Source organism: Phocoena phocoena, chromosome 3, assembly GCF_963924675.1.
Source record: "Phocoena phocoena chromosome 3, mPhoPho1.1, whole genome shotgun sequence".
Taxonomy (NCBI): Eukaryota; Metazoa; Chordata; class Mammalia; order Artiodactyla; family Phocoenidae; genus Phocoena; species Phocoena phocoena.
Genome location: NC_089221.1, coordinates 101184286 through 101210826, shown reverse-complemented (window position 1 = coordinate 101210826; position 26541 = coordinate 101184286). Strand labels below are relative to the sequence as shown.

Sequence of the window (26541 nt, the reverse complement as noted above, 5' to 3'; positions counted from 1 at the left end):
GAGAGAGGCGAGTGCCACGTCCCAGCAGCCGCCTTTACTGGAGAGGGTCTGCAGCCCATCCTTGGCACTGCTTGGTGGGGACTGAGATAGACGCGAGCCCAGTCCGCCTCCCTAGTTGAAGATTTCTCCCTCCCTCTCGTGATTTGAGCCCCGTCTTTCTTTTTTTGTTTTTTTCTCCGAGCTACGTCCTCCCGGAGCGGGGACAATCCAGCAAAGGGAGCGATGCGCTACGCCTGGACCGCACTCCTGCTCGGGCCGCTGCAGCTCTGCGCACTCGTGCGCTGCGCCCCGCCGGCCGCCGGCCACCAGCAGCCGCCTCGCGAGCAGCCGGCGGCTCCGGGCGCCTGGCGCCAGAAGATCCAATGGGAGAACAACGGGCAGGTGTTCAGCTTGCTGAGCCTGGGCTCGCAGTACCAGCCACAGCGCCGGCGAGACCCGGGCGCCACCGCCCCGGGCGCCGCCAACGCCACCGCCCCGCAGCTGCGCACGCCAATCTTGCTGCTCCGCAACAACCGCACGGTGGCGGCGCGGGCGCGGACGGCCGGCTCGTCTGGAGCCGCAGCTGGCCGCCCCAGGCCCGCCGCCCGCCACTGGTTCCAAGCTGGCTACTCAATGTCTGGGGCCCCGCGCACCGGTAACCAGACGGCGCCAGGAGAGCTCCCGGCGCTCAGTAACCTGCGGCCGCCCAACCGCGTGGACGTGGACAGCATGGTGGGCGACGACCCGTACAACCCCTACAAGTACACCGACGACAACCCCTATTACAACTACTACGACACATACGAAAGGCCCAGGCCTGGGAGCAGGTACCGGCCCGGATATGGCACCGGCTACTTCCAGTATGGTAAGCACCCCCAAGTCGCCGGAAACACCCGCGCACCCTTTCCCCAACTCTGTGGCTCCCCGACGTGGCTGCCTGGGCGCGGCAGGCCTCAGTCCATGCAGATCCCATCCCTCCCCCTGCTCCTGCAGAGGCAGCCCTGGAATCTGCTGCAAACCGCGCGCCTGGCCCCTCCTGCTTTCTTTCCACATTGCTTTGCAGCCCTCGGCGTCCCCATTCTTCTGCTAGCCGCAGCCCTACAACCGCAGTCCGGCTGGGTGAAGGGTGAGGAGTAAGGGACATGGAGGGACCCGGAGCCAGGGTGAGGGCCGCTGAGTTGTCTCACTGTTTTGCCTATCGCCTGGCTGACGTTTAGGTCTTCCGGACCTGGTGCCCGACCCCTACTACATCCAGGCGTCCACGTACGTGCAAAAGACGGCCATGTACAACCTGAGATGCGCTGCGGAGGAAAACTGCTTGGCCAGGTACCAGCTGTATCTCCTCGGCCCAGCTCCTCCGTCTTGGTTCCGGGGGTGCTGCCCAAGTGCCTGGTTCTGACCACTCTTGTTCCGTGCAGACAGGAGTTGGGAAGTGGAACGTGTTCTCCTGGGCATGCTGACCTGGATGGAGAGTTAAAATTTTGAAGATTTCTGTGGGTTCTGACTTTCAAACTGTGGCACAAGTCAGGGAGATGAAACAAACCCTATCCTGGAGAGTGTGTGTGGGGGTGTGTGTGTGGGTGTCTCCTATTCTTTTTCCAAGATCCTTAAACTCTGGAGCCAACTGTTTCCAATAAGGTTTTATTAAACTACTATAACGTGGAAAAAATACTGTAATGGAAGAGCTTGTTAATACCCCTTTAAAAGTTGGGGAGCCACTTTGCCAGTACGGTACCCCTTATTGGGTGTCATAGTTTTCTTCTTTTATTTGAAGCCACAATTAACTTCGTTATTTTGGTATTACTTCAGCCAGAAGAGCATGAGCAAGAGCTTTGTTTTTGCATTAGTCCTAAAATAAAATCTTAGCAATTTGGGGAATGGAATTCCCTGAGTTTGCTGCTGGGAAACCAGCAGAGGGAGCAAAAGATGATTTGATAAGATGCATAAAACAATTTTTTAATGTAAAATAAGGTCATCAATAGTATTTAAATATATATATTCACACAAAATACATAAGAAAAAATGTATTTTGTAAATTTCTTCCACTTCCTTTATAACTGTCCAGCTAAAAGAAGAAATCCAAGCTCATCATCTTCATTCTAGAGTCTTGCACCACACACCATTGCAGTGCCTATGATATTACTACAGTAATGCCGTTGTTTTAAAGATAGTTACTACATTATTTATCTAATCTGGGAATACTCTTTTATTAGAGTTACTTCCCCACTTTACATCTTAGTTAACTGTTTAAGGAAAAAATGTATGCAAAATGCCCTGGTCTCTTGGAACTGATAGCCTAGTTGGGGGAAGAGGGTAGTGACCATTATAAAATGGAAAGGTTTTGCTTGTAATTTTGTCTTTAGTTAATATTCTGTGAAAATAATAATGTTTCTTTTTTCAAAATCACAGCTCAGCATACAGGGCAGATGTCAGAGATTATGATCACAGGGTGCTGCTAAGATTTCCCCAAAGAGTGAAAAACCAAGGGACATCAGATTTCTTACCAAGCCGACCGAGATATTCCTGGGAATGGCACAGTTGTCACCAGTAAGTGGATGGGCCTCTTGGGTACTTTTGAGTTGCTTTTTCATTTTACAGGTGATCCTTGATATGACAAATTCTTACACAAAGAGAGAAAATTGCTGTTATTTACATTTAGAATTTCTCTGTGTGATTTGACATAATCAAGGAAATCTATCTTTAAAATAATACATCAACTACTATATCCTGTTATCTTTTAAACTGGAAACTCTAAGCCCAGCTTATTAAAACCGTTGATAGGATACAGCAATTAGCTTCACTAGAATTTTATCCCAATATACTACAGGTAAGAGTTCTAAAAAAGCCTATTACAGTCAAGATCATCTATAGTTAGTTAGCATTTCATAGCATTTAATAAAGATCGCACATTATGAAAAGGATTCAGATACCGTTCTCAAAGAAAGATGTAGATGATTTACTCCATGAACTGAGAAGGGCCTACCTCAATCTTTTAAAAGGCCTGTATCAAACTCAAGCAAAAGGTAGTTGCTTGTTTTATCCTAAATTTAAATATCTTCACATAAGGTAATTCTATAGTTTGACTTGGTAACTTGCTAGGTGTTTATTGCCAGGAAATCCTGTTTTGTGCCCTTAAACTTTCTATAGTTCAAGCCATTTCTTCTTGTTCTTTCCTTATGTGAGAAGATGAACAGCTCAGCACCTTCACTTTAATGAAAGGAGGAAAATAGATGTGAGCACCTAATTTGCTGATAAAATAGAATTATTTCTAAATAAAGTTTATACTAGTTAAATAATAATGGTGGATAAAACATGCCTTTATTTCTCCTTTGCATTTTAGTAAGGATTTTAAATGTGTGAGAACACAATTTTTTAAAATTTCACAGAAACCTCCCAAGAGACAAGTGCTCTTCTATTTTGGAATGAAGCATTGGTAGTGGCAGCCAAAGGAGATATACTAGAGGACATATGGCAAGTTTCACTTAAACAAAGATAATTTACTATCTATCTCTATTTAATATTCAAATATAAAACAGAGTGAAATAGAAAAGCAACATACTCAAAGTAGGTCTTTTTTTCCTAGTAGCAAAGTTAAAGCCTTATAATTTTGATAGATTTTTGTCCTGGAAAAAAAATCTAGCATGAATCTACCTTTAAGAAGATCAACTTGATCTCAATTTTGATGTGAAAACAAGTGCAGGAAGCAATGGGGATATCATCTAGAATCCTCGTTGCTTTCTCTATATGTTACTGACCACTGTCTCTGTGTTGTGTGGGACATTAGACATTACCACAGCATGGATGAATTCAGCCACTATGACCTGCTTGATGCCAGCACCCAGAGGAGAGTGGCTGAAGGCCACAAAGCAAGTTTCTGTCTTGAGGACACATCCTGTGACTACGGCTACCATAGGCGGTTTGCATGTACTGCACACACACAGGTAGGGTGGCAACCTGGAATCAAGAACCCACAGGCTTCAGAGAGAAAACAGTCTTCTATTTTCTTTCCTGCAGGCTGTCTTTTTTTAAAAAAAAACTATTTTATTTAGGGGGTCATCTAGTCCATACGGTAAATTATTGGGAAAAGGAAAGGGATGGCTTGATGATCCAAATTACTTTTAAAGTATTTCATCATCACAGAAAGTCAATGTGCCTACCTGTTATGTTCTACAGTGAAAAGCAGTAGTTTATTATCTGAAAATATCCTAATGGTTTCCAGTTTCTGCACTCATTCTGTATTCTTTAACTTGATTGGTAAGCAATTGTAGAAAAGATATCTCTGTTTTGTCACCTGCAAAACTATTCCTCCCTCTACCTATTAAACTAAAAATAGAATGGTGATTGGGATTAGCAAAAGGCCAGAAAATAAGTTTCTTAAAAAGTACTTTTAAAAATGTCTCTTTTAATCATATGAAGAAGAGCAGAGGACACAGTTTCTTTCTCCATGCATATATATTTAAACCTACGGTATAATTGATGTCAGATGTCCTTTGGATGGATTTTTAAAAAGAGTGCTGTCCTAAGCAGTTTGTATGTCTTATAATGGGAAAATGTGTGTCATTTAAAAGCTGTGCCAGTATTTCCATAAGAAACCCTAATTTGTAAAAGGACATTATAATTTTACTCCAGCGGAAATCTTGGCAGGGAGTAGTGAATGTACATAACTCAGGGCACAAAAGGATCAGCAGCTGGCATCTTGGGAAGCAAATTCCAGGGCTGTGGCAGGAAGCTTTCTGGTGACCTAAATGTTATCCTTGCTTCTTTTTCTCAGCTTAGAACATCATAGTAATTGGAGGGGTAAGGGTTCAATTCCTCTCGCCCTGGGGCAGCACTTACTCTTTAAGCAAAAGAGATGTAACCTACCCACACATTACACATATGTGTATGCAGAGGTCCCCTTTTCACTCAGTGATCTCTAAGTCCCACAGCACCCACCTGTGCAGTGGACCTGGAGTTTATTTTCTTCCTTTAGAAAAAGAGGCACTCTGGACAGCTCACTGCTGAAATATTTGAATCTAAGACTATAGGTATTTATAGCATGTGAGTCCCCCAGTTCCGTGGGGGGTGACCCTACTTCTTTTTATGTGGTAGCTTCCTTTTTTTTTTTTTTTTTAACATCTTTATTGGAGTATAATTGCTTTACAATGGTGTGTTGGTTTCTGTTTATAATGAAGTGAAATCAGCTAGATAGCTTTCTTGTTAATTATCCTCCTTTTGTGTCCTATTTAACCATTATTTACTAGGTCTTACACTACAAATGACTAATGTATTTGTGTTTTTCACTAGACTGGTGTTTCTTGAACATGGGCTTCATTTAAAGAGAAAAAAAAAATTCTCACAAAGTCCCAGTATTGACTTAGATTAGTTGTATTATAAAGTTTTTAAATGTATCCAAAAGTAATACTAGATGTGAATTCTTTATATTTATACTTTGATATAAGTTCTTAGATAACAAATTTACATATTAAATATATACGAAACTAGAAAGTTACATTAACCTCATTAATTTATGTAACAAACAGTTATGTTTTGCTAAAACCAAATAGTTAATCTATACAGGCTTGGCTAAGGTTCTACATTTTTTTAAAAAGTTTTTAAAGTTTGAATACAGGAAATGCCTGTTTGCTTACTGCCCTGAAAAACTTTTTTGTTTGCCAGTTCAAATAATCAAAGCTTATACTTAAATTCTGCCACTTGAGTAAGGTAGAGTGGCAATTTCAGCATTCTTTAAAATTCTTTTGTTCACTTAAAGGTAAGATAAGCATTGTAGCATTATTTAAACCAGTCTTAAATGGGTATCTAATCCAGTGAATCCCTTACAGTGCCATGAAGGTGGTGGTAGTAGTCGTAGTAGTAGTAGTGGTAGTAGTAGTAGTAGCAACAATAATAGCTAACACTTACTGAATATGTATTATGTGCCAGAATCAGAATTATGTGCTGGAAATCAGAAACAGAAAATTCTTCATAATATATTTACTACTCAACATAAGGTTAACGAATGATCACAAGTTGGTATGGACCAAAGTGGGAAAATGGTTATCACTGCTGTGGCACAGGTACTTTTTGAGTTTGGCATATCTGTACTACTGTGTGCTTGCTGTATGAGAGCATAGTTCTCCCCCATTCTTCCCAAATCAAACCACAGGCAAACCAGCACTAGTAGAACACGCTTTAGATGATTCTGCCATCTCTCTGGTGACCAAGGTGATCTTAAGCACCGAACAATTTTGGTTGCTGAAATTAAATCGTGGTATTGAGTTTAAATGATTCTAGCCTATACTTTTTAATTCATTTTGATTAGTATTAGACTGCAAATACAACAGTTGAAATGTCTGATGAAGAACCAGTGGAATCAAGAATATACCTATGGACTCCCAATTTGAGCAAATTTCACCAGGCTATAACTTTCTGGAGAGCAAGGACCATATCTTAGTGGTGTTTTTCTCTTCTCAGCCTGTAGAAGGCACTCATTTACTTACTGAAGTGACTATCTTTGCAAGTAGAGTTGATGTGGCAATCATCCCTTTAATACAACAAAATATTCAGTGATGATGTGAAAAAGAACATAGTGTGGTGGTTACAATCAGGGACCCTGGACCCCAAATGCCTAAACTCAAAACCAGCTCAGCCATTAACTAGCTGTATATTCTTGTGTGAGCTGTTTGACCTTATAGTGCCTCAGTTTATTTGTAAAATGGGTAAAACTACCTCCTGCCTCGTGTAGTTGTGAGAATTAAATTTATATATTTAACATGTTTAATTGATCCTGGCATATAATACATAGTTCGTAAGTGTTAACTATTCAAAAATGCAATATGACTCTGTCCTTGGGGAGCTTACAATCTCTAGTTAGATATATTCTTATATAGTATGATTTTAATATAGAGAAGGATAAATACCATAAAATCTATACACAGAGTATCTTGGATATTCAGAGTATAGGAAGGTAATTTCTAAGAAGAGAAATTGGAGAGAGTTCCACTGATAACAAGACATTTGAGTCAAGTTGATTATTACATGGCCTTTATTCCTGAACTGGTAATATTCAAGAATTTTGGTAGAGGCCTATTTTGTCACTTAAGATTGTATTTATCACTAGTGATTTATGACAATTTTAAGAAGCGAGATGTACTACTACTTATATTAGTCCTGTATTTTTTTTAGCTGGAGGTGCTATAAGGCTGAGTAATATATACTTCTCAAAGGAGATGCAATATAAGTATAGTTTTATGTCAAACTCTTGTAAGTACTAACTTAAAATTTAATTTGCAAATAATAAGCATATTCTTTAGCACATTCTAGCCATATACCATCTTTTTAATTTTTGAATTTTATTTGTTTCAGGGGCTGAGTCCTGGCTGCTATGATACCTATAATGCAGACATAGACTGCCAGTGGATTGACATTACAGATGTAAAACCTGGAAACTATATTCTAAAGGTAGAGAACTTTGAATATGTACCCATAATTTATTTCAGTTGCAACTCATGGGCCTCTTCTCTGGATTCCAAAGTTAAATAATCACGGTCCTTCAAGCAATTATACATCTTCCAGAAGTACCTCTAAACCAACCTAGATATATTTTTAAAATTCTTATTTGAAAGAACTTTAGGGAAAAATATACAGCCTCCTTCGATAACTTCTCCAGAGTTGAACCACGTGCCTAACTTACACCCCCTCCTTGCTTGATTTAGTTGGAGCACATTGCCTCTGTTCTAGCCCTGTGAAAATAGGAAGAAATTAACCAGTAAACACTGTTAATAAAATCTGAAACACAGATGATGTTTATGTTGCCTAGGTCAGTGTGAACCCCAGCTACCTGGTGCCTGAGTCAGACTATACCAACAATGTCGTCCGCTGTGAAATTCGCTACACAGGACATCATGCGTATGCCTCGGGCTGCACAATTTCACCGTGAGTCCTATTTGCCTAGCTAAGTAATTCTCCTGACAATGAGTTTTAGTTCATTGATAGGCATTATACACGTTTGTTTTCACTACTACTGCAGCTTCCTTGTAAAATAGACCAAAGGTAGAAAACGGTAGCTTCCGTACTATAACATAATTAGAGCTGATCTTTTTTTGATAATGCTAGAGAATGGAGAAGGGTTTGTACTCAGGTTTTTATCACCCTGAAACTTAGCTTTTAAGACAAGACACAGAGCACATTGTTTACCCTCAAAGTCTATGGCAGCTGAGTCTGTAAAATATGCAATATGCAGTGTGGATAACCTTGTGGGAGCCCAGAGAGTTGGGTTTCCTGCCTCTTCCCCATAGTCCATGAAGGAGCCCTGAAGAAATTCCTAGAGTTCTTCAAAGTATACTTTGAAAGTGACTGTCTTAAAGCATGCAGCTGAAGAGGTCAGACCACCTGTTCTGTAGAAATCAAGATTTCACATATTTGAGTTCTACAAACACAAGTAATAGGGAAATACCCTGCAAAAGGAGGCTTGTATGGAGGTGCCTTCATAATTTTCCTAGTCCTGAAACCCTTCCTTGAACGAAATCTTAGAAGGAATCCCAGCATGTAAATATTGCAGGTGTGGTGCTTTGATGAGAGTAATTAAAAGGTAGTTTTGCGTTCTTGTCTCTCTGTCCCACCTTGACCCCTTAAGCACTGCCTGCTCTAGTGATGCTGGGTTATAGATTCTAACTACATATGCCACCTGTGAGTGGTACCTTCCCAACACAAGAACACCATTAGAGTGATACTGAACACATGTCAGCTTTGCTGTGATGTGAGAGGCACCAGTGAGTGCCTATGGATCATGCAGAAAGGTGTCTAACAGAGCTACACTAGAAACTTAAAATTTATAGAAATTTCTCCCTGCTACACAAACCAAGTGGTTGCTGCAGATGAACCTGTAGTGTGTGGGCTTTCCAAAGTACAGATAAACCTATCTGGTTGTGCATATTCTGCCCACTACTGGGGATCCTAGCCAGGAGGAAGGTGGAGCTTAAAGTGCTTTGGGCTACATTCATCTTGGAGGGGAGCCTTTTCCTTATTTCCATAGAGGAGCAAAGCCTGTGCTTTTTAAGTGTCCTCATAGCATTAGAGACAGATGTAGTCTATGACAGCAAAGGTGTAGCACTGAAAGAAGATTATCAAGTATATTCTTCTGAACATGCCCAAAATACAGAAAACCTGGCTGTTTATGGCCCATATTGTGTGGAGCTGATCACCGTATAACTGAAAATCCCCAGAAGAGGAGGAACTTAAAGTAAAATAATTTAAAATAAGTGGATTAATTTCCCTTAATTTTTATAATTCCTTAATTTATTCACTCATTATGTATTCATTGGCACTTTCATTTTTGATACAATATGAAAATTCCATGGTGGGGGGTAAAATAAAATGCAGTCAAAACAGGATGACCTCTGCTACAATAAGCTAAGTGACTCTCAGGTACAACTGCTGCCCTCCCATGAGGAAGAGGTCTGGTGAGGTGATTCTGTTGTTGTATAGAAAGTGTCTTGCTTGTCATCAGTAGAATCCATTGAATTGGGTATTGCTAGATATTTAGAACAAATAAAAATTATTTTGTTCCAGCATAGTTTCTTTCTCTTTTTTTAGCCACTTGTCACTGACTATAAATTGCAAGAGTGGTTGATGTAAAATTTTAATGAGCAATATTGATCAGATGAAAAAATGAAAGGACCCATAGGTAGTGATTTGTAATAAAATAACGAGCTCATACTTCTCTACGAGTGGAAAATAATGGGAGAAGTACAGAAACCTTGACTTGCGAAAGAAACCCTCACCTTTAGAATGATGCTCACCTCTTATATTTTGACTTTCACTTTCGCCTCCCTTGGTAGGGATCAGAGTTCAGAGGAAGGCGAAATTTTCTCTGGCTGAGATTCAGGAGTGGCTTTAGGACAGCATTTGAATTGGGCCTTGAGGGCTGAGGAGGACTGCACTGGAGAGAGTTAAGGAAGGGCATGCTGGGAGGAGTCAACATCACCTGCAACTGCATGGCAAGAAGAAATTGCAGGGCATGTTTGGAAAAGCAAGTCTTCTAGTCTGGCTAAGGCATAAGTTTCATGGGCAAAAAGAATGGAAAATTTGGGACCAGATCAAAGCGAGCACTGAAGAGCAAGCTAAAATGTTTGAACTTCATCCTGGTGGCCACGGGGAGTCTTTGAAGTTTCTTGAGCAAGGTGTGTATCTTGCCTAAAGCCATGTGATCAGTCCATGGCTCTGTAAGCAAGTGTGTGTGATTCCCTTGGTAACGTTATTGTACATTTTTTTAACTCTTAAAGACACATCATCTCTTAGTTCACCGATTGTTTTTCATGCTAATCAAATATTTGAGAGCATTCTATTGGTGTGTAAAAACCACCCAGTAAGAAAGTGTGTGCCTTTGATGTGTCCTATCTCCCTCATCTTCCTCACTGTAAACCCAACGTATGAACCAGGTAACTCTGTGGCCCAGTTCAATTCTAAGATACCATGATTAAGTTCTTTTTTCATAGAAATGACTATTTGGAAACTGATGGTTTATGATTTGGACTAAGTGATTCTTATTTCATTTATGTGGGGATCTATGATCACAATATAAATACAATATTAGGTTTATTGGCTTTGACCCAGTTTCCTCCTGTTAATGTAACATTCTACATCCAGAACCATGCTGGGAAAGGACTAATGCAGGACAGTGCAGAGGTCATGAACCTGCTTCATAGTGGACATGCCACACTTGCTGCAAGGAGTGAACTCACCAGGCCAGGGCAGCTGTTCCTATACATCCTGCTTTAGCCTTGATTGTTTCAGAGGATGTTTCTTTTAACTCTAAACATCAAGTTTGTAGGTATCAGGCATACACTTTCTGCTACTGACATACTCACTTTCTTCAAATCAGTATTAAAATAATGTATTAATGGATAATTTCAGAAGATGACTATCGCTTTGGTTGAGGGAAATTGCTATCTATCTATCCATCTATCTGTATACACAGACACATATTTTAAAAAGGTGACTTTAAACTTGTCTACTATACTCACTCAGAGTATTATCAGGTTAATAACTTGTCTTATTTTGTTTTCTTAATCTAGGTATTAGAAAGCAAGCCAAAACTTCCAATGGATAAATCAGTACCTGGTGTTCTGAAGTGGGAAAAAATAGATTAACTTCAGTAGGATTCATGTATTTTGAAAGAGAGAACAGAAAACAACAAAGGAATTTTTGTTTGGACTGTTTTGTAACAAAGCACATAACTGGATTTTGAACATTTAAATCGGCATTATTTTGGAAATTTTTAATATTATCATTCACATTACTTTGTGAATTAACGCAGTGTTTCAAGTCTGTAATTGCACACTTGGCTCTTTCAAAGAAATCCAAATTTCTTATGCTCCTTCTGAAATTATAGTGCAAAACGAAAAAAAATATTTCAATGAATGAGTCAAAATTATTTTAAACTGAGAATTTTCTAAAGTTCTGAAACTTTAGTGAACCATAATAATAACTGGCTTATATATGTCCTAGAATAGATTACTTTAGAAATGAGGCTCCTACTGTTTAAATAGATATGGACACATTTGGTACTGAGGAAGGAACAAACATGTTACCATTGGTGTCAAGAAATATTACTATATAGCAGAGAAATGGCAATATATGTATTCAGATAGTTACACCCTATATAAAATTTATGTTTACATTTTAAAATTAGTAGATAAACTCCTTTCTTTCTGTCAAGTGTAAAATTTCATTCTGACTTAAGTCAGCTTTTGTTTTGGAATGAATTAAGTAACTGAGCTGCCCAACTCGTGTCTGACCTTTGTTGATGCTCCCCTCTATTCTTTAGTTTTCCTACGGGCAGAGACCTTTTAATTGGCATTCTTAAAATTACTGTTCTGGGGACTGCTATACATAGGACAGCTGTGTCAATGGGAAGTCATTCTGATGATAGATGTAATACATCCAGAGATAGTATACATTTAAGTATATTAAACTATTAGCCAAAAGAATTTCCTTGCTTACATGAAAATCATTCAAACAAGTCCCCCAAACCACAACTGTCTCTAAAATACTTAGAAATATTAATGAAAAACACCTTAGGATTTTCAACTTTTCTACATTTTTTAAATGATCAGCTTTAAAAAGAATAAGACTGAAAATTTTTAAATTATCCAGAATAAATGACAATGTATATGGATACAAGAACATTATCCTAGGTCATCCAGGAATCAGTCATACATGTTTTTTTGTGTGTGTCTGAAATATAATACAAATTAGCAAAGCACATAGCATTATATACTTGAGATGTTGGTCAATAAGGAAAGAAAAAACAACTTTCTGCAAAACCAAGGACTGTGTTGCATGAGACAGCTGTGATTTTATTTGAAACTGTGAAACCATGTGCCACAACAGAATTTGGAGAATTTCTATTTTTCTGAGATTCAAAAGGTACAGAAAGCAATCAAATTACACTTTTAAGTTAGTGGTGCTTAAGCAGAAATTTTCCTCCCTTAACCAGTATTAAAATCTCAAGCAAGGTATTTCCAGTGCCAGGATACATTAGGTAGAATTTAAAAGTGAGTTGGCATCCCTATATTATATGTCATAGAGCTGTAATGTCAACACCAGCTATAAGTAACCGTTCTGCACTCAACGAGTGCCTAGCAAGGCAAGAGGGGCTAGAGATGGACAGTAATCAAGGGAAGATAGAGTGGGCCACATGATCCTCATCTGCCAGGGCACACACTTACCAAGAGACAATACAGACAGCTTGATAGAGACCCAGAACTTCCACTGAGCTAGTATCTGAGCTATGGAATAGCTTCTTTGATGTACCTCTTTGCCTTAAATTGCTTTTAGTTTTAAGATTGTAGAATGATCCTTTTAAATTGTAATCTTTTCTAATAGAGATATTTTAATATACTTGCTTTTTTAAAAACAAAAACTACTGTCAGTATTAATACTGAGCCAGACTGGCATCTACAGATTTAAGACTTATCATTTCATTAAGATTCTTACCCCTATACTAAAAACTAGCTAATATCATGGCCTTTGGATACATATGAGAAGATGTATTTACTATCATTACATGGCCTTCCATCTATCTGTACATCCATCATCATTTAAAGGCCTAATATACACTAGGCACTCACATGCTAGGCATTGGGATATGAAAATGATTGTCCCTAACCTCAATAAGTATTTGAAATGTCATTATAACCCATGAGGTTCAGCTTACTTCATTTTTAACATCATAAGTACATGTCTAAAAGAATTTCTGTTTTAAGCACTATTGTTTTTCATGACCATAGTTTATTAAAGAAAATGTTAAAAATGAATAGATATATGCATGTATGTGTTACTAATAGTTAAAACTATGTTTCCAACCCCTGAAGTGTCTGCCTTTTAAATGTAACACATACTATTTCGTTGATTTTAGAAAAAAACAGTTTCGATTAAGAGGCTAAAGATTCTCACTTATTCCTTATATAAATATTCCTCCCCACCCCTAAACACTCCCACATAACTCACAAGTATTGATTTAACACTCAATATTTTTGAACCTCAAGTAATCTCTTCTCTGAATAACCACCAAGACTCACAGATAATGATTAGCTGGTAAAATTTATCCATTAATAAAATAAAAAATATAATCCAGTCTTACCAAACTCTAAATAAAGAATCTTTTAAATAGGAAGTAGAAATGATACAAAGAATGTTGAGTACTGAAAAGAGACTGGTTTTTAAACTAATAAGAACTGTGAAAAAGTTGGCTAAATGGGAAGATAACTTAGTGAGTCTTCCACATGCCATATTAGTGGCCTCATAATTATTCAGACCACAGTCTGTATTAAAGATGTCTTGACCTTTGAGGCTAGGATTCAGTCTCGCAACAGTACCATAACATACAAACACATAACTTGCCTATTTCCAGGAAATCTTTATATTTTTACATAATGACTTTATTCACAATTGCTATCATCTAATTATTCACTAGGCATTATTTTTAATAATGAACAATTTTTTTCTCCTTGACCTCATAGGAGATAATCACACTCATAATCGTTCCCAATACTTAGATTGTAGAGGAAATGCAGTTCACTAAAATTATCATGGTACTAAGAATTTATCTTTACCAAATTTGTTAAAATATTGAATTTATGGTCAGAAGATATTTTGTTTTAAAAATAGCTTGTTTTGATAGTCAACAGTATAACTGATAAGTAAAAATTACCCTTTTCTATATTTTTTATGTTTAGAATTCATATTCACAATCAATATATTCAATCAATAGCCATATTTCATTCCCAGCTACCAAAAGTCCTGGGCCACTTTTGAACACTTAAAGCATTTCATTTAACCTTCTAGCCAAAATGGTGCTGAATTATTTCAACTTGAATGTAAAATGTGTTGTCTTAGCTCACAGGATATAAACATTTAATATATAACTGCTTGCTATGAACTGAGTAACATGTGATTTGGTATTGTAATGTTTTTAATGAAGTTTTAGTTTCTCCCAAATTTTTCAGGAATTCTAGTTGTAAAACATCTTTAACTTTTTTGAAGAGCTCTTATTTTAAATGCCCAGACACTGGCTTTATATTCTTCTTTACACTCTCACATTCTTTTATTATATGCCTACACTATGATTGCAAGATTATGTAAAAATGCCTTGAATAAATGATTTCAAGTGTCTAGAGTGGTCATTTATTGTTACATATAAATAAATGATATGAATTTCACTTTAGATTAAGATCTTAAAGCCATGTGTATGGTTGGTGGTTTTGCTTAATTGCCTTTTGTATTAACAAATTATTTAACAAGCTCACATGACTTGAAACTTGTCTGTGATGGATAAAAATCTAGCTGACGTTTTAAAAAGAAACTATCATACATGAACAGATTCTAATGTTTGTCATCATTACCGACCACTTCCAAGGATGCAGGGCAAGCATTGTAAGAATAACCACTCTCTGTTTTGATTAGCATTTCTTAGAAATATACAAGAGCATATATACACCCAGGGGACACATCTAGCTCTAGATAGAAATTATTCATATGAAGAAAAATATTGCTATCTTAGTAATCATTATTTAAACGTGTACCAGATTAGCCTGGAAGCTGGTAACCTGAGAGGACAAACAGGCCCCAAACTGTGGGCAAGTGTTTTGGGAGGACAATTTGAAAAATTAACCCACGAACAATTCACCTTTAAGGAGCTCTTGCAGGCAAAGTAGACGTAGGCTTGTGTCTGGCAATTTTCAGATTTGACATTAGCAGGACATTAGTGACACTGGAAACCACCAATTTCCTGCTTTCCTCGCCTGCTCAAGGCAAAATATGTTATTAGTGTAAAAGATGTTTACCTTTCTCTCATCAGTGTTGACTGTTTCAGGCACTGTTCATTATTATTAGCTCACTAACCAAAGATAGGGAAAGGCAGGTTTTCCCTTCTATCAGAAACTTTGACTGCCTTAAGTTACTCATTTATTAATATTTCTAATCCTTGCCACATATTAGTAGGGAATTAACACATAGGTTGAATAAATCACTTAAAGCATGTATTAAGGAATTCTAGTTTCACAAATACTCTACTCAAAAAGAACCCCACAGTAAAATAACTATGGGAAATGTTATCTTTATGGTGGCGATTCACAATACATATTACCATGTTAAAGATTCTGAGAAGCCCTGCAGGGAAGAAACCAGTGTGTTAGCCAGTGTTTCTCAAATTTATTTTGCCACAAGTCTTCTTTTTTTTTTTTAAAATAGCACTTGTTATCCTGTTAAACTTTTTTTTCTCCTTGGAAAACTCTGGAATATGACATATTAAGTAATTATCAATTCATAAAAATAAGATCATTTACAAATTACTTAAAGTATGATTGAGGTAGCATTTGCACTATAGGACATAGGAATACCTGAAACTCACCAATTTACTGCCTGCCTTGCTTCCAAAAAACTGCATGGTTAAATAGGGTCCTTTCAAAGGAAACGATTATTTCAGCTTCTAAATCATGTTCTCTTTCAGAAGGAAACAGAGATCTTTCTTATTTGTTAGGTAACTTGAAAGCTTTATATACCCCTAATTAAAATCTCTTCTCTCCTACATATTGTTTATAACATTCAGGATGAACCAGTCATTTTCTTCATGGTTCATTCATTTTGTATAACTGAAATCATTATGTTATACATAATAGCATAGCTTAAGTAAATTTCAATTAAATCTTAGTACTTCTCACAGTGGGCAGGGAAAAACAAAACTGCTAATGAATGACTTGGAAGGATATATGCATGTATTTACAGTTTGCTCCCAATAATTTGCTGTTTAAACTGTTGATAACAGGCAACAAGCAACTTTGGAGAGAGAAAAAATAGCCGCAAACCACAAGGTGAACCATCAATACAATGACCAAGAATATGTCTTTGCCGATGTTAGAAATACAGTATTTCCAGTTCCTAATTCCTTTAAATACCAAGTCAAGCCAGAGTTCATGACACAACTGTACATAATAGGGACTAGGGACAAATGCGATGATAGAAACTTTTAAGAGAGAACTCCTTTGAAAAATGAATCAATAATGCTGGATGTTTATTCACATATCTTTACTGAACTAATGCATACATTTGGAGCCTGAAAATTTTGGAGCCAATATTGCCAACCAGTCATTTGCAAACTAGTGAATTATACCACTGTCATACAGCAAACCATGAGAATCAACCATTTTCAATTATTACAATGACAGTTTTTCAGTGAGATGGTTTTAGGAAAAAAACTTATAACAATCTATAGTTGGGTTGATGCGGGGCTAAGATTCATGGATATATAAACAATCTGATAGCTGTGATCACTTCACTTTTGTTTTAGGGCTCTTTGGTTTCTGGTAACAGGAATATATTTTAAACTTGATTACTCCAAAGAGGAATTTTTAGGCTTATGTAACCAAACAGAGGAGGGGCAAGTTAGGGTTTGCCTCAGGAGCAGATGGAACCAGGAAATCAAATACTATCAAGACCACATTCTTGCTACCTTTTCTCTGTGCGTCAACTTCATTCTCTTAATTTAGTTTCTCAATAAGGATGGAAACCTTATTGCCTGCAGATCTGGGTACAGACCAACATAGCTTGTTGATCAGAAAGAAAATGGCATTAGCCTGTTACTCAAGTGTGAAAATTCTAAGGGAAGGCATTTCATAGGCTCAGTCTGGGTCATGTGCCAATGTCCGTTCCAGTCACTGTGGATACTATGACAGGTCCAACTGAGTCAAGTTCTTTACCCTATTAAATCACCAAGGTCAAGGAGACAGAGTCAAGTAAGAGGATGGCTACTCCCATCCAAAGCAAGTGACTGCATTTTTGGCTTCATGTGTGGGTATGAGGGGAAGGTGGGGCATGGACAATGGTAACTCCAGAGGAAGGGGGTGAGTTATAATGGGTACTGTCAATGAAAAGATTACTGGGAGCCAGCAAGTCACTCAATTTATGTCCAGCAAAAAGACTAATAAAATCAATATCTATAAAATTCAACTCATAACGTTTCCTTCCAAAATACTCACCCACCTCATTTCTGTTAAGAGAACCCCATATTCTCTGTATCTAAGGGCTGACTATTCACCCAGAAAGAAGTAATGCCATCTTGCTCTCCCTTTCAAGATTATTCACCTCCCCTATTGGCAAGTCTGAACAGCGTGTTCACTCTCACTCACCATTTCACGACATCTTTAGTAGGGCATTTCAGGAGGGAAGCTCATCTTTACACGTGCGAGAAGATACTAGTTCCTTTTTATTCAACCAGTCACCTTGAAGTTGCAAAAAAGAAAAAAGAAATCCATCCAAAGAGGAAAAGGAAAACAAATAAGAAAAAGAGCCATTCTTTTAAGATTTTGATCCTCCAAATGCTACCCATTCTCACTGACTCATCTACTATCCCTCTACCCTGTTGTTTGTCTTTGACCATCAGTGAGAGACCCCATTTGGAAGGGATATCTTAGAGAGGGAACGTTGCCTTCTTTAGTTCTGTTAGTTGCATTACGCTTCTAACACATTTACAGTCCCTGTAGAGTAGGTATAATTCAATGGCAGGGAAAGTGGGGAATGAAAACCTCAGAGAAAAGCACAGCAAAATATTAGTGTTCTGGAAGAACTGCAGCTGTAATGAGAGGCTTGGGTGAGAGTAGTAAGTAGTCAGCTATACCCATCCCTCTCCCAATATTATCTTAGTGTTTTCACCATTCTTTTAAATCTACAGTACAGAAAAATTTACACGGGGTTGATGCTGGGGTGAGGCAGGAGTGGTACACAGGTATGACAACTCATCCCAGACGTTTCTGAACCTGAGTCCAAGAGCATCAGCAACTGGGTTAAACTTGCTTTGCAGATGAGGATGAGGTCAGAGGAATGGGATGGAAAACATACATGGTGCAACTTCTTCACTAATTTAGGCAACTAGCTCTCTGGAAAGTGACCTACAAAGCCAAGATATTCTCCAAGGCCTAGGCTGACCAGAGTTGCCTTTTCGTCCGCAGGGAGTTATTCTGTTACTCTTTCAGAGTTTGAGAAGGTTTATCAGGAGCTAGGCACACATAGCCTTATTTCCTGCCCCCCTTCTCCCCAATTTTCTGAAAGGAATACTTTTGAGTATTAGAGACATGGAAAAAAATGACATTCTCCTTTTCTCTCTCATCATGTACAAGATTTCACAATTTAGCAACAGGGGTTCCTCTGTTAATGATCAACAAGAGGCCAATAACAGTGCTTTAACCTCAAACATTGGTCTCATTTGAATGCACTTAGAAAAAAATCTAAGAGTTAGACTTTGCCCTATCAGAGTATTTTAGATTTTCACTCAAAATCAATACTTCCATCCTGGTTCCACTGAAATCCTTTAAGTTGGTTATCATCAATAAATAATTTTCATTTCTCCGCAGTAATTACCAAGGTAACAGTTCCTTAATATCATCAGATATCTAGTTAGCATTCAAATTTCACCAATTGTCTCATAATTCTTTTCCTTTTAAGTTGATTTGTTTGAGGAGCAAACAAGGACCACACAATGGCTTGGTTATTATGTGTTTTAGCCTCTTTAAAATATATATATTTCCTTTTTATCATTCTTTATCTTGCTCTTAATGTGTGTGAAAAAATAGGTATTTTTATAGAATACCTACTGTCTCATAGAATTTTCCACATCCTAGATTTTCCAGACTGTGTCCTGGTGGTGTCACTTAATACATTCTTCTGTTCCTTGTATTTCCTATGAAAAGTCAAATCTAGAGGCTTGACCAGATGTAGGTTAGGTGATTTGGGGGAGCAAGAAGACATGATACATGGTGGTGTGTTATTCATAACTGCATCATATGAGGAAGCCCAGGATGTCTCTACCATCTATCTTTTGGTGATGTTAAGAATGACTAGTGGGTTCAGTGTTGTCAGTCTGATCCATCCAATATAGACGTCCCCATCAGATTTTCACCTACTCATTTTAGCAGCCATTATTGATCACTGCTAGATCCATTATCAAATTTTCAAAATAGGTGATTTTAAAATTTTTTTAACTTTTTTTTTTTACTTATTCCTTCTTTTTAAAAAATTTTTATTGGAGTACAGTTGCTTTACAATATTGTGTTAGTTTATACTGTACAGCAAAGTGAATGATATATATATATATATATATATATATACACACATATATATATACACACACACACACATATATCCCCTCTTTTTTGGATTTCCTTCTCATCTAGGTCAAAATAAGTGATTTTCTTAAAAAAAGAACAGTGAGTATTCCATAATGCTATATATGCTTTTTCATTTGAATTGAACTACTTGTTTCTTTCATTAATGCACTTTATTAAATTAAATAACATTTAACATGAAACTTGATAACTGATTTTTTTTTTTTCTTTTAGTAATTTGAGATAGTTTTGGAACCTTATAAAAGTCATTTAAGGTGCTGTGCTCTTTCACAAGAAAGGCCAAAACGTTGTTTTTGGAGCTGTTTTTCTCATGTGCGTGTATATTTTTCTCCCCTTATTGTCAAAGGTAATTTTAACCTTACACAAGTGATTTGTTGACTTGAAATATCATGGGAAAACTTTGACCTAGAACATTTTCAAAGAGGATAGTTACTGGAAATACACAAAAGCTAAGGACACTTGGCAAGGAGGTTATATTACTTGCTTCAAATCTCTACACAAGTACATAGCTTTCTTCTTCCTCAGATTTTTTAATTTTAAATTTGGTTTCTCAATTTCCTGTAAACTAAATTTCAAGAACTTTAAATGACATTCAAGGCCTACCTTTATCTCACCCTAATTCTCCACTTTACTGGTTTCATATCTACTACTTTTGTGCATTGTCTCCTCTGGCCAAACTAGACAACTGACTATTCTCCTTACCCCTCTTGTCTCCCCAGGAGTTAAGTACTTCCTGGGGTACACAGAGGGACTTCACTTCTCTCTTAAGGTGTTTGTTTTTTTTTAATAGATTCATATATATTCACGCTCTCTTACTAGACTTGTAGTGGACAGCTACTCTTTCTTGGCTAACACCATGTCTTCCTACTATTTAAAAGAAATTAGCACCCTGATTTCCTTTTGGGGGAATACTTCTCTCACATTGCATTGTTAATCACGGTATCCTACACCAAGCAGGACACAGCTCCAGGTCCCAAGCTCGATGAATTAAAGGAGACTTTCTCCCTAAAATTTTAATTATCAGCAAAGTGACTAAAAGATTGATAATGGTTATAAAGGATTAACTGGCAGCCAGATGAGTTTCTCAAGAACTAATAGCTATTATTTACTGGGCACTTGACAAAGAACCCTAAATACTATGTATAGACTACTATTTGCAAATATAGCAGGGCTAGGTCTTAGTATTTATTTTGTTGTTTTCAGGGTATTTCTTACCCTCTTTTCTTTCTCACTTACCCTCAATTGGTCATTTCTCTACTCCCAGTTCATATTCACTCAGGAACAAAAATTCAAAAAAAAACTTACCCCTGAAGTGTCAGATGAGTTCTTTTCTTTCTTTTTTATTTATTTTTTTATGAATTACAGAGATTTATTTAAGAGTTCCTTCTCTTTCCCCCATAAAACACACACAAAACACTTCTGAAAATCAGCAAAGTCACTCAAAGGCTTTTGTTTCCTGAATTTTATTTATTTATAGAGCAGGTTCTGATTATCTATTTTATACATATTAGTGTATATATGTCAATCCCAATCTCCCAGTTCATCACACCACCCTCCTCCCCCTGTTTTCCCCCCATGGTACCTATACGTTTGTTCTCTACATTTGTGTCTCTATTTCTGCCTTGCAAACCAGTTCATTGGTACCATTTTTCTAGATTCCACATATATGTGCTAATATACAATATTTGTTTTTCTCTTTCTGACTTACTTCACTCTGCATGAGTCTCTAGGTCCATCCATGTCTCTACAAATGACCCAATTACGTTCCTTTTAACGGCCGAGTAATATTCCATTGTATATATGTACCACTTCTTCTTTATCCATTCGTTTGTTGATGGGCATTTACATTGTTTCCATGACCTGGCTATTGTAAATACTGCTGCAATGAACATTGGGGTGCATGTGCCTTTTTTAATTATGGTTTTCTCTGGGAATATGCCCAGTAGTGGGATTACTAGGTCATATGGTAATTCTGCTGTTAGTTTTTTAAGGAACGTCCATACTGTTCTCCATAGTGTCTGTATCAATTTACATTCCCACCAACAGTGCAAGAGGGTTCTCTTTTATTCCACACCCTCTCCAGCATTTGTTGTTTCTAGGTTTTCTAATGATGCCCATTCTAACTGGTGTGAGGTGATACCTCACTGTAGTTTTGATTTGCATTTCTCTAATAATTAGTGATGTTGAGCAGCTCTTCATGTGCCTCTTGGCCATCTGTATGTCTTCCTTGGAGAAATGTCTATTTAGATCTTCTGCCCATTTTTTGATTAGGTTGTTTGCTTTTTTAATATTGAGCTGCATGAGCTGTTTAAATATTTTGGAGATCAATCCTTTGTTGATTCGTTTGTAAATATTTTCTTCCATTCTGAGAGTTGTCTTTTCGTCTTGTTTATAGTTTCCTTTGCTGTGCAAAAGCTTTAAAATTTCATTAGGTCCCATTTGTTTATTTTTGTTTTTATTTCCATTACTATAGGAGGTGGGTCAAAAAAGATTTTGCTGTGATTTACATCAAAGAGTGTTCTTCCTATGTTTCCCTCTAAGAGTTTAATAGTGTCTGGTCTTACATTTAGGTCTTTAATCCATTTTGAGTTTATTTTTGTGCATGGTATTAGGGAGTGTTCTAATTTCATTCTTTTACATAAAGCTGTCCAGTTTTCCCAGCACTGCTTATTAAAGAGACTGTCTTCTCTATTGTATATCCTTGCCTCCTTTGTCATAGACTAGTTGACCAAAGGTGCATGAGTTTATCTCTGGGCTTTCTATCCTGTTCCATTGATCTATATTTCTGTTTTTGTGCCAGTACCATATTGTCTTGGGTACTGTAGCTTTGTAGTATAGTCTGAAGTCAGAGAATCTGATTCCTCCAGCTCTATTTTTTTCCCTCAAGATTGCTTTGGCTATTTGGGGTCTTTTGTGCCTCCATAAGATTTTTTTTTCTAGTTCTGTAAAAAATGTCATTGGTAATTTGATAGGGATTGCATTGAATCTGTAGATTGCTTTGGGTAGTATAGTCACTTTCACAATATTGATTCTTCCAAGCCAAGAACATGGTATATCTCTCCATCTGTTTGTGTCATCTTTGATTTCTTTCATCAGTGTCTTATAGTTTTCTGAGTACAGGTATTTTACCTCCTTAGGTAGGTTTATTCCTAGGTATTTTATTCTTTTTGTTGCAATGGTGAATGGGATTGTTTCCTTAATTTCTCTTTCTGATCTGTCATTGTTAGCGTATAGGAATGCAAGAGATTTCTGTGCATTGATTTTGTATAGTGCAACTTTACCAAATTCATTGATTAGCTCTAGTAGTTTTCTGGTAGCATCTTTAGGATTCTCTATGTATAGTATCATATCATCTGCAGACAGTGACAGTTTTACTTCTTCGAATTTTCCAATTTGGATTCCTTTTATTTCTTTTACTTCTCTGACTGCTGTGGCTAGGACTTCCAAAGCTATGTTGAATAATAGTGGTGAGAGTGGACATCCTTGTCTTGTTCCTGATCTTAGAGCAAATGCTTTCAGTTTTTCACCATTGAGAATGATGTTTCCTGTGGGTTTGCCATATATGGTCTTTATTATGTTGAGGTAGATTCCCTCTATACCCACTTTTTGGAGAGTTTTTATCATAAATGGATGTTGAATTTTGTCAAAGCTTTTTCTGCATCTGTTGAGATGTTCATACGGTTTTTATTCTTCAATTTGCTAATATGATGTATCACATTGATTGATTTACATATATTGAAGAATCCTTACATCACTGGGATAAATCCCACTTTATTATAGTGTATGATCCTTTTAATGTTTTGTTGGATTCTGTTTGCTAGTATTTTGTTGAGGATTTTTGCATCTATATTCATCAGTGATATTGGCCTGTAATTTTCTTTTTTTGTAGCATCTCTGTCTGGTTTTGGTGTCCGGGTGATGGTGGCCTCGTAGAATGAGTTTGGGAGTGTTCCTTCCTCTGCAATTTTTTGGAGGTGTTTGAGAAGGATAGGTGTTAGCTCTTCTCTAAATGTTTGATAGAATTCACCTGTGAAACCATCTGGTACTGGACTTTTGGTTGTTGGAAGATTTTTAATCACAGTTTCAATTTCAGTGCCTGTGAGTGGTCTGTTCATATTTTCTATTTCTTCGTGATTCAGTCTTGGAAGGTTATACCTAAGAATTTGCCCAATTCTTCCAGGTTGTCCATTTTATTGGCATAGAGTTGCTTGTAGTAGTCTCTTATGATGCTTTGTATATCTGCAGTGTCCTTTGTAACTTCTCCTTTTTCATTTCTAATTTTATTGATTTGAGTCCTCTCCCTCTTTTTCTTGATGAATCTGGCTTAAGATTTACCAATTTTGTTTATCTCCTTAAAGAACCAGCTTTTAGTTTTATTGATTTTTGCTACTGTTTTCTTTGTTTGTATTTCATTTATTTCTGCTCTGATCTGTATGATTTCTTTCCTGCTACTAACTTTGGGTTTTCTTTGTTCTTCTTTCTCTAGTTCCTTTAACTGTAAGGTTAGATTGTTTACTTGAGATTTTTCTTGTTTCTTGAGGTAGGATCGTATTGCTATAATCTTCCCTCTTAGAACTGCTTTTGCTACATCCCATAGGTTTTGGATTGCTGTGTTTTCTTTGTTATTTGTCTCTATGTATTTTTTGATTTCCTCTTTGATTTCTTCAGTGATCTCTTGGTTATTTTGTAGCATATTGTTTAGCCTCCACGTGTTCGTGTTTTTTAGTTTTTTTTCCTGCAACTGATTTCTAATCTCACAGCGTTGTGGTCAGAAAAGATGCTTGATACAACTTCACTTTTCTTAAACTTACCGAGGCTTATTTGTGACCCAAGATGTGATGTATCTTGGAGAATGTTCTGTGTGCACTTGAGAAGAAAGTGTAATATGCTGTTTGCAGATAAAAGGTTCTATAAATATCAATTAAATCTGGTCTATTGTATCATTTAAAGCTTGTGTTTCCTTATTAATTTTCTATCTGGATGATCTGTCCATTGGTGTAAGTGAGGTGTTAACGTCCCCCACTATTATTGTGGTACTGTTGATGTCCTCTTTTCCAGCTGTTAGCAGTTGCCTTACGTATTGAGGTGCTCCTACATTGGGTGCATATATGTTTATAATTGTTATATCTTCTTCTTGGACTGATCCCTTGATCATTATGTAGTGTCCTTCCTTGTCTCTTATAACATTCTTTATTTCAAAGTCTATGTTATCTGATATGAGTATTGCTACTCCAGCTTTCTTTTGATTTCCACTTGCATGGAATATTTTTTTCCATCCCCTAATTTTCAGTCTGCATGTGTCCCCAGGTCTGAAGTGCTTCTCTTGTAAACAGCATATAAGTGGTATGTTGTTTTTGTATCCATTCAGCAAGCCTGTGTCTTTTGGTTGGAGCATTTAATCCATTCACATTTAAGGTAATTATCAATATGTATGTTCCTATGACCATTTTCTTAATTGTTTTGGGTTTGTTTTTGTAGGTCCTTTTCTTCTCGTGTTTCCCACTTAGAGAAGTTCGTTTAGCATTTGTTGTGGAGCTGATTTGGTGGTGCTGAATTCTCTTAGCTTTTGCTTCTCTGTAAAGCTTTTGATTTCTCTGTCGAATCTGAATGAGATCCTTGCTGGGTAGAGTAATCTTGGTTGTAGGTTCTTCCCTTTCATCACTTTAAGTATATCATGCCACTCCCTTCTGGGTTGTAGAGTTTCTGCTGAGAAATCAGCTGTTAACCTTACAGGAGTTCCCTTGTATGTTCTTTGTCATTTTTCCTTTGTTGCTTTTAATAATATTTCTTTGTCTTTAATTTCTGTGTACTATGTGTCTTGGCATGTTTCTCCTTGCGTTTGTCCTGCCTGGGAGTCTCTGAACTTCCTGGACTTGGGTGGCTATTTCCTTTCCCATGTTAGGGAAGTTTTTGACTAATCTCTTCAAGTATTTTCTTGGATCTTTTCTTTCTCTCTTCTTCTGGGATCCCTATAATGCGAATACTGGTGTGTTTAATGTTGTCTCAGAGATCTCTTAGGCTGTCTTTGTTTCTTTTTATTCTTTTTTCTTTATTCTGTTCCATGGCAGTGAATTCCACCATTCTGTCTTCCAGGTTACTTATGCATTCTTCTGCCTCATATATTCTGCTATTGATTCCTTCTACTGTATTTTTGATTTCAGTTATTGTATTGCTCATCTCTGTTTGTTTGTTCTTTAATTCTTCTAGTTCTTCTTTAATTCTTCTAGATCTTTGTTAAACATTTCTTGCATCTACTCGATCTTTACTCCATTCTTTTTCTGAGGTCCTGGATCATCTTCACTATCATTATTCTGAATTCTTTTTCTAGAAGGTTGCCAATTCCACTTCATTTAGTTTTCTGGGGTTTTATCTTGTTCCTTCATCTGGTACATAGTCCTCTGCCTTTTCATTTTGTCTATCTTTCTGTGAATGTGGTTTTTGTTCCATACACTGCAGGATTGTCATTCTTCTTGCTTCTGCTGTCTGCCCTCTGGTGGATGAGGCTACCTAAGAGGCTTGTGGGAGCTTCCTGATGGGAGAGACTGGTGGTGGGTAGAGCTGGGTGTTGCTCTGGTGGGCAGAGCTCAGTAAGACTTTAATCCACTTATCTGTTGATGGGTGGGGCTGAGTTCCCTCCTTGTTGGTTGTGTGGCCTGAGGCGACCCAGCACTGGAGACTATCCAGCTCTTTGGTGGGGCTAATGGTGGTCTTTGGGAGGGCTCACACTAAGGAGTATGTCCCAGAACTTCTGCTGCCAGTGTCTTTGTCCCCACAGTGAGCCAAAGACACCCCCTGCCTCTGCAGGAGACCCTCCAACACTAGCAGGCAGGTCTGGTTCAGACTCCTATGGGGTCACTGCTCCTTCCCCCTGGGTCCTGATGCACACACTACTTTGTGTGTGCCC

The 26541-nt window shown here is 37.5% G+C and overlaps 1 protein-coding gene across 3 annotated transcripts; it reads left to right on the top strand.

Moving 5' to 3' along the window:
• Positions 1-204: 204 nt before the first annotated feature.
• On the top strand, positions 205-11744 carry LOX (lysyl oxidase). Of its 3 annotated transcripts, none has more exons than XM_065874148.1 (7): positions 205-844; positions 1197-1305; positions 2389-2526; positions 3764-3920; positions 7324-7419; positions 7778-7893; positions 11034-11744. In XM_065874148.1, exons 1-7 carry the CDS (start codon positions 223-225, stop codon positions 11038-11040), a joined length of 1245 nt encoding a protein of 414 aa, XP_065730220.1. In that variant the 5' UTR covers positions 205-222; the 3' UTR covers positions 11041-11744. The 3 variants fall into 3 exon arrangements, with proteins under 3 accessions (XP_065730220.1, XP_065730222.1, XP_065730221.1); XM_065874150.1 differs by lacking the exon at positions 11034-11744 and having other exon boundaries at positions 223-344; positions 465-844; positions 7778-7897; XM_065874149.1 differs by lacking the exon at positions 11034-11744 and having other exon boundaries at positions 223-844; positions 7778-7897.
• The last annotated feature ends 14797 nt before the right edge of the window (positions 11745-26541 follow it).

Excerpts from the sequence above, each read along its gene's own strand:
- LOX (XM_065874148.1), top strand. The coding sequence starts at position 223 with ATGCGCTACGCCTGGACCGCACTCCTGCTCGGGCCGCTGCAGCTCTGC. Across the intron at positions 845-1,196 it reads CACCGGCTACTTCCAGTATG|GTCTTCCGGACCTGGTGCCC; the intron begins GTAAGCACCCCC and ends GCTGACGTTTAG. Across the intron at positions 1,306-2,388 it reads GAGGAAAACTGCTTGGCCAG|CTCAGCATACAGGGCAGATG; the intron begins GTACCAGCTGTA and ends TCAAAATCACAG.